Source organism: Sprattus sprattus (assembly GCF_963457725.1).
Source record: "Sprattus sprattus genome assembly, chromosome: 11".
NCBI lineage: Eukaryota > Metazoa > Chordata > Actinopteri > Clupeiformes > Clupeidae > Sprattus > Sprattus sprattus.
The window spans coordinates 7,606,406-7,615,034 of NC_137909.1; the positions used below are offsets into that span (position 1 = coordinate 7,606,406).

General features: G+C 39.3%; 1 protein-coding gene and 1 long non-coding RNA gene across 2 annotated transcripts; both read left to right on the forward strand.

The window, feature by feature from the left end:
- Positions 1-581: 581 nt before the first annotated feature.
- gsdf (gonadal somatic cell derived factor) lies at positions 582-4,854 on the forward strand. Its single transcript, XM_080848147.1, has 4 exons — positions 582-1,001; positions 2,666-2,740; positions 2,940-3,070; positions 3,792-4,854. The coding sequence occupies exons 1-4, from the start codon at positions 800-802 to the stop codon at positions 3,933-3,935; spliced, it is 552 nt and encodes a 183-aa protein (XP_080704273.1). The 5' UTR covers positions 582-799; the 3' UTR covers positions 3,936-4,854.
- A 589-nt stretch (positions 4,855-5,443) lies between these two features.
- Positions 5,444-6,796, forward strand: LOC308372060. The gene is made up of 2 exons (XR_013968818.1): positions 5,444-5,950; positions 6,092-6,796. It is a non-coding gene; the product is annotated as an uncharacterized lncRNA (long non-coding RNA).
- The last annotated feature ends 1,833 nt before the right edge of the window (positions 6,797-8,629 follow it).

The following is an 8,629-nucleotide window of genomic DNA, read 5'->3' on the forward strand; positions in this document are numbered from 1 at the left end:
TGTTCTATTTTTCCTGTTAAAGACTGTTCCATGTGTCACAGTCAACCATCTGGAGGAGTCGAGCAGGAGGCATAGCCAAAATAACACTTGCGCTACTCTTTTATACAAAAAAAAAAATCACAATTTGAAGTAAAAATCTGATATTGTTATGTGTTATTTGATATGTTTCTGTTGATTTATGATTTGTTTGGTAAAATAGCCCTTAGTGTTTTGTCTGTGGTTACTATTAGTCCAACATGAGGCAACATGAGCTCAGACAACATGGAGTCAGAGCGGGAAACTCCTCCATTTTGGGTCAGCATGATATTGTGCAATCACACTTGGTTAATGTTGCATGCCAAGAGTACTTGGCCATTTTCCATCAAACATTTGGGGTTATTGTTTAATACCATTTAAAAGTGAGTGTGTCTCAGCTCTGGACAGAAACACAGGTTGCCATTTTTTTTATTGCTGGGATATGTTTTGAAATGTTTATAAGCAAAATAGCTCTCTTAAGACAATGTACTTAATTTCCTTGGTTTGAAAAGTTGTGTTTTATATTTTTAGAGCATCTAAACGTGTCAATCTTGACTTTATTTAAAAAAAATCCTAGCGCTCTCTCATTAACTTTTACAATTTTTAGATAATTTGGGCATTTTTTATCTGTTCACATTCTGTATGGCATAGGTGAATGTAGCTGTTTGGCTGGTTGTCAGTGTTCCTGCACTGTCTTTGCATATCTATTGATACTTGGTACTGATGTAGACCGTGCACATGCATTGTTAACACAGCACAAGGTGGTGTTAGTCTGACCACTGTCATGTGTTTTATGTGTGTGCTGTGTAGGTGCCACGGGGAACCATTGCAGGCCATCCGTAAGAGCATTCTGCAGGGCCTGAATCTTCAGCAGGAGCCTCGCCTCCAGGGCACTGGGATGGCTAAGCTAAGGGAGCAGTGGAAGGCTGCCTTGAAAGCCAGCGGCCACTCAGGCTACCCCATTCAGTCTCCCCCACATATGACAGGTACACCACCAGAGACCACTCATTTAGTTTCCAATGATTAAATTACATATGAAAGCATTCTTAACTATTCTTTACACTCACAGATTTAGTACAAGTCTGTTGTTATTTTATGTATAAATCTGTGAGTGTAAATAATAGTATATATATATAATAAAGTATAGTATGTAGTATAGTATATATACAGTACTGTGCAAAAGTTTTAGGCAGGTGTGAAAAAATGCTGTAAACTAAGAATGCTTTCAAAAATGGAAGTGTTAACAGTTTATTTTCATCAATTCTTCATAAATTAACAAAATGCAGTGAAGGAACAGAAGAAAATTCTAAATTAAATCAATACTTGGTGTGACCACCCTTTGCCTTCAAAATAGCATCAATTCTTCCAGATACACTTGCGCAGTTTTTGAAGGAACACGGCTGGTAAATTGTTCCAAACATCTTAGAGAACTAACCACAGATCTTCTGTGGATGTAGGCTTCCTAAAATTCTTCTGTCTCTTCATGTAAACCCAGACAGACTCGATGATGTAGAGATTAGGGCTCTGTGGGGGTCATACCATCACTTGCAGGACTTTCTGTTCTTCTTTAAGCTGAAGATAGTTGTTAATGACATTGGCTGTATGTTTGGGGTTATGTTCCTGCTGCAGAATACATTTGGTGCCAATCATACGCCTCCCTGATGGTATTGCATGATGGATTAGTATCTGCCTGTATTTCTCAGCATTGAGGACACCATTCATCCTGACCAAATCTCCAACTCCACTTGCAGAAATGCAGCCCCAAACAGGAAAGGAACCTCTACCATGCTTCACTGTTGCCTGCAGACTCTCATTATTGTACCTCTCTCCAGCCTCCAGCGAACAAACTGCCTTCTTCTACAGCCAAATATTTCTAATTTTGACTCATCAGTCCAGAGCACCTTCTGCCATGTTTCTGCACCCTAGTTTCTATGTTTACGTGCTTAGTTCAGTCACTTGGCCTTGTTTCCTTGTCGGGGTAGAGCTTTTTGGCTGCAACTCTTCCATGAAGACCACTTCTGGCCAGACTTCCCCGGACAGTAAATGTCTGTACCTGGGTACCACTGGTTTCTGCCAGTTCTGAGCTGATGCCACTGCTTGAAATCTTCCGATTTCGAAGGTAAATAAGCTTGATGTGTTTTTCATCAGCTGCATTAAGTTTCCTTGGCTGAACACTGCGTCTACGATCCTCAACGTCTTCTTCAAAAGAGCTGGAACTGCACATTTTGAAACCCCTGTCTGCTTTGAAATCTTTGTCTGGGAGAGACCCTGCTGATGCAGTATAACTACGTTGTGTCTTGTTGCTGTGCTCAGTCTTACCATGTAAATGGATAAAAAATAAACATTTATTGTTTACATTTTTCAAAGCATTCTTAGTTCATAGCATTTTTTCACACAGTACTGTATATGTATATATGTATATAGTATAGTGTATATATATATATATATATATATATATATACTATACTATATATACATACATATATATGTATATATATAAATATATATATATATATATATATGTATGTATGTATGTATGTATGTATGTATGTATGTATGTATAAACCATGTAGTACCATGGAGGATGTACAACTGGTTTAATTCATTCAGAGGCTTTTTTTGTATTTATTGTGAAATGTTGACACTACAGGGAACGAGAAATACTCTGAGGCTCCTGCCACAGATCTGCAGTGCTGCAAGCTGTCCTCACAGATCTTCATCACAGGTGGGAATCCACACACACTTGCACTTTGTCAATGTTTGTTTAATTGTTTTATGGCCTACTTGATGAATACGATATCTGCTTTTGGAATTATATTTAAGTTTCAATTAAAGGCAATGATTATAAGCAATTATGTAAAAGCTCTTTTTGCTTTTGCTTTTGTTGCATTTTTTCTAATAATATCCACACCTTCTGTCTTCAGACCTGGGCTGGGAGAACTGGGTCATCTACCCAGAGAGCTTCACCTTCGCCCGGTGCAGTGCTTGCATCCCCCAGCCAAACCCCAGTGAGCCCCTCTGCCCCAGCACCCCTGCCACAGGCACCTCCTCACAGGTACCATACTTCACTCTTGCACCTCTACCTCACCGTCATTCACTAAGGGCACCACACTACACTCGAAGACTGCTTTTAAACGGAATAACCATAACCAATACAGCAGGTATTTCCACCAACAGCAGTAAAAAGAGATTTCTTTATACCCATCCCCTGGATGCAAACAGGTGTTGAAGGGTTTGGTCCTGTGATATCAATGCTTTGTCTGTTCAGTTCCCCCTGAGACCGCAAAGTTCTCCCATCTCCAAGGTCTTCTGTGTGAAAACAAGTGACACTTTAACTCGAATTTAAGGTGGTGAATTAGCTACTAAATGTCTCACTGACGACCCTGTCTTCTTAAATGTCAGATGAGGGGATATTGAACGTTGGACTCCTTGCAAAAGGTCTATCTGACATTGTCAGTGAACAAAAATATGTTACACAAACAAACATAACCTGAACTTTAAAACCTGGTCGCGCAATTCACAGAGCAAAGAAACGTGTTCACGTTGGGTCATAGAAAACTGGTGTCCTACGGTTCATTGTTTATGTACACCTACAATTATATAGAAAAAAACTCATGTGAATATCAATATTGCCATGCACTCTGAAACTATATTATGTTGTATTTCTCCCTTTTGAGTAATATCTCTGTTTACTTCCCCTCTTATTTATGCTGAAAATTCAAGCCAATTATATTTTTTAGCCTTTCGTCTTTTAATTGAATCTATTCCTTGAACAGGTGCCATGCTGCCACCCAGTCTCCCACGACCTGGTGCCTTTCTTCTACCTGGATGAGAGCAGCACGCTGGTCATCTCCTCTGTGTCTATGACTCGCCAGTGTGGCTGTGGACCAGGATCCCATCCTCAGCCCCCTCAACTTTGAATCAACCATCTGTCTCTCGCAAATACTCAACACCTCCTTCCTAATAGGTCTTCGTGATCTATGTATCATCACTAAGCGAGGTATCCGTTTAACAAATAAACAGCCTCTAGCTTTCAGTCTAGGTTTAGATATTTGTGGATGGGCTGAGAGACACGATGTGTGAACCAGGTTATGTACACATATTTTGAGGTCACTACGATCTTTATGTATGAAGGCTCTGAAGTTGTGGAGGTAACTTTTACTGCTGCTGTCCGTGCTATTTCAAGAAGCACTGAATCTGTTTTAACGTGTAATCATCAAGTTCTGGCCTCTCCCCTACTTCTGAGAATGTGGAATGCTTTCATAGAAAATCACCATGGAACATTTGTCTTCTAAGATCAGCATGGAGACTTTGACCAAGATTAAATCTCCATACGTGCTTGCAGCTATTTTATGATAATATTTCATGTAGTTTGGCAGAGAATGAGAGGGTACAGCTACTTGGTGTTCCTTGAAAAAATGTGACCGCAGCCATTTGGCGTAGCCATGCCAAACATTCTCTATGTGTGGTTAACCCTGTAACAACAGCAGAGAACTCTATTAAAGGGAAAGCTTCTTTGAATTTCATGAATAGTTTGGTGTTCTAACTGAAATGAGATTTGTGTAGGCATGTTTCAGCTGTAAGACAGGTTGTAAACAATTCTGTCCCAATTATTTTTAGGAGCATTTTGCTCTACAAAGACAGAGAGCATTTGGACCAAAACACATTTAATTTAGAACATACTGGCTACTTTGTAATTCACTTGTGATGTTACTGCTTGTGAGTTCTAACAGGGGTAACAAGTTCTCAAGGGTTGAGGCAGTTCCCATGACCTCTGTTTACCCACACTGGTTATATTATGTCTTTGTAAGTTCTCGAATATCCCAGATCACATCGCTGGTACACTCACCCCGAGTATATATATATTTATATATATATATATATATATATATATATATATATATATATATATATAAAATCGTGTTTACTATTGGGGCACATGGTCTTCTGTTTTATACTTCTCCAACACATTTGCTCTTTTCCTCTTGTGTGTGTTTATGGTGTGTATTCATCTCTTTAAATGTTTTACTTTTATTTGTGTATTTAGCTCTTGATTGAATCATCATGTAGATGAGACATGATTCATTACTGACACTAACAGTTACTCATTATATCATATATAATACATCTACTATGTTAAAACACACTGCATTGTATGTTAACTTTGTTTCAAATGTATTTATATAATTTGCATAACCTTCAACGAATAAAGGCTGCATAAAAAAAATCACATTTTTGCCTTCATTACTTTTTCACAGAAAAAAACATTTGAATGTATTAATGCCATTATTGTTTTGTGCATATGCGTAAGAGATAAGAAAGCATCTGTTTAATCAGTTAAATATTTCAGTCATGCTTGTGTAGCCTTTAGTCTGGACTGCTTGGGTGATCTCTGGCAGAGTTCCCTGGCATCTCTCATGGTTTGTGGCGCACTTGTGTACAAGTCACCAGCACTCAAGAGCTCCAATTCTCCAGTCTCTCTAAAGTTTTTATTTTCTTATTCTTATCTTTTGAAGTCTAAGGAAATATGTGGCCAAACAGATTTAGGAACCGCTGGACTTTTTTAATACTGTGATATTATTCTGAGAAAAAAAGGTGAAAAAAAGGAAACGGTTGGAGGCTCCTGCCCTCCCTCGCCTAACTTGTCTCTGAATCACTCTACTCTCGCGGTGAAGCTGGGACAAAATGGCGGGTTTATATTCTCTCCTGGTTTACAGTGGCATTCTGTCCACATTCTTCATGATCACACTGGCTGGGGACAAGGCCATGCAGTGTGAGGATAAGGACAGTCTCCTGGCGGAGATAGCTGGGAATGTGGAAAGAGATCCAATATCGGATTGTGTGCTGAACTGCACGGTACTGATATATGGCAGAATGCTGAACAGGACACAGGACGCACAGACACAAACAGTCCGTTTCAAATACTCTGACACACGTGAGTGAGCAAACTATTTATCCATGTCATTCAGTGCAATCTGTGAAAACAATGTATGACTTAATGCCTAAAAGAGAAACTGCTTGTGGTCACAAAGCTTAAAAGTAAAATATTTTTTAAGTAAAATATTTTTCTCTATAGGGGACGATGGAAAGTACTGCTGGTCCACACGCATCAGCTGCAATGCAGGAGAGAGCTTGCTTCAGATTTACGTCGTCTTGCCTGTCGACATGTCAGTTTTTAATGGAGAACTTCAAATCACCTCAGAGAATATATTAAAACCTCACAGAGGGCAAGCACCCCTTCCTGAAGAATGTGGCCTGCGCTTTGACGTCATGGAGTATTTCAGTGGGGCAAAGCGGAAGCCAGCATTCTGTGTCAAGGTGCTTCCACAGCACCTCATCCTGGGAGAGGGCCTGCGATGCCTGCCTTTCCTTGTGACATTTTGGCAAAACCAAAACCACTCCCCAGTCAGTCAAGGTGAGGGGTGACTGAGAATTTGGAATCTACTCAAGACATCTTGATTAATTTGCACAATCTTTGTTATAAAATATAGGACATCTCCATCAGTGACCTGTTGCAATTCTTTACATAACAGAGAATTGGAAGATAAATGGCTAGCTCTAGTGCATGGTTGCAGAATACTATTTATAGTCTGATTAACCCTTTTATGCATGGTGTCGACTTTTGTGGACAGTTAGTTCAACTCAATTGTATCATAATGAAGCTGTCCAAATACTTTAGGGGCAGTATGAGTAGCTGTGTAGCAATATTGTAACAGTAGTTACCATCTTAGTCCAATATGTTGGATGGTGGTAGCTATGCACAAACTGCTTCAGGCGTATACAGCCGCGGAAAAAATTAAGAGACCACTTCAAAATTATCAGTTTCTCTGGTTTTACTATTTATTGGTATGTGTTAAAGTAAAATGTAAATTTTAGTTTTATTCTATAACCTACTGGCAACATTCCTACCAAATTTCAAATAATAATATTGTCATTTAGATCATTTATTTGCAGAAAAATGACAATTGGTCAAAATAGCAAAAAAGATGCAGTGTCTTCAGATCTCGAATAATGCAAAGAAAACAAGCTCATATTAATTTTTAAACTACACAATACTAATGCTTTAACTTAGGAAGAGTTCAGAAATCAATATTTGGTGGAATAACCTTGATTTAAAATCACAACTTTCATGTGTCTTGGCATGCTCTCCACCAGTCTTTCACATTGCCGTTGGGTGACTTTATGCTACTCCTGGCGCAAGAATTCAAGCAGCTCGGCTTCTTTTCATGGCTTGTGACCATCCATCTTCCTCTTGATCACATTTCAGAGTTTTTTTTATGGGATTCAGGTCTCGAAATTGGGCTGGCCATGACAGGGTCCTGATCTGGTGATACTCCATCCACACCTTTACTGGCCTGGCTGTGTGGCATGGAGCATTGCCCTGCTGGAAAAAACACTTCTCAGAGTTGGGGAACATTGTCAGAGCAAAAGGAAGCAAGTTTTTCTTCCGGGACAACGTTGTACTTTGCCTGGCTGAGGTTTGTAAAAGACCATAAGGATTGAACCAAAGCCGACTGGAGGGTCTCCTAGTTCGTCTTCTCTGATGAGTCCAATTTTCAGCTTTGCCCAACACATGGTCGTCTGATGGTTAGACGGAGACCTGGAGAGGCCTACAAGCCACAGAGTCTTGCACCTACTGTGAAATTGGACTCATCAGAGAAGACGAACTAGGAGACCCTCCAGTCGGCTTTGGTTCAATCCTTATGGTCTTTTACAAACCTCAGCCAGGCAAAGTACAACGTTGTCCCGGAAGAAAAACTTGCTTCCTTTTGCTCTGACAATGTTCCCCAACTCTGAGAAGTGTTTTTTCCAGCAGGGCAATGCTCCATGCCACACAGCCAGGCCAGTAAAGGTGTGGATGGAGTATCACCAGATCAGGACCCTGTCATGGCCAGCCCAATTTCGAGACCTGAATCCCATAAAAAAAACTCTGAAATGTGATCAAGAGGAAGATGGATGGTCACAAGCCATGAAAAGAAGCCGAGCTGCTTGAATTCTTGCGCCAGGAGTAGCATAAAGTCACCCAACGGCAATGTGAAAGACTGGTGGAGAGCATGCCAAGACACATGAAAGTTGTGATTTTAAATCAAGGTTATTCCACCAAATATCGATTTCTGAACTCTTCCTAAGTTAAAGCATTAGTATTGTGTAGTTTAAAAATTAATATGAGCTTGTTTTCTTTGCATTATTCGAGATCTGAAGACACTGCATCTTTTTTGCTATTTTGACCAATTGTCATTTTTCTGCAAATAAATGATCTAAATGACAATATTTTTATTTGAAATTTGGTAGGAATGTTGCCAGTAGGTTATAGAATAAAACTAAAATTTACATTTTACTTTAACACATACCAATAAATAGTAAAACCAGAGAAACTGATAATTTTGAAGTGGTCTCTTAAATTTTTCGCGGCTGTATGTAAAAAAAAAAAAAAAATCAATTCAAAGAGGTCAACTCAGTTAAACAAAAATAGTAGTATGCACAGAAAACTGTGGTGAATGTGTACTGATTACATTGAGAGAAAATGCAGTCTATTCTTTCTAAAACTGTCCCCATTTGTGGATGTCATGCAGCAGTGGGCTCAGAATACATTAAGTCTTGTTTGTGTAATCTG

Bases quoted from the DNA above. Each gene is read 5' to 3' on its own strand.
- gsdf (XM_080848147.1), top strand. From the start codon at position 800: ATGTGTTTTATGTGTGTGCTGTGTAGGTGCCACGGGGAACCATTGCAG. The intron at 1,002-2,665 runs GTACACCACCAG...TTGACACTACAG, and splicing joins GTCTCCCCCACATATGACAG to GGAACGAGAAATACTCTGAG. The intron at 2,741-2,939 runs GTGGGAATCCAC...TTCTGTCTTCAG, and splicing joins CTCACAGATCTTCATCACAG to ACCTGGGCTGGGAGAACTGG.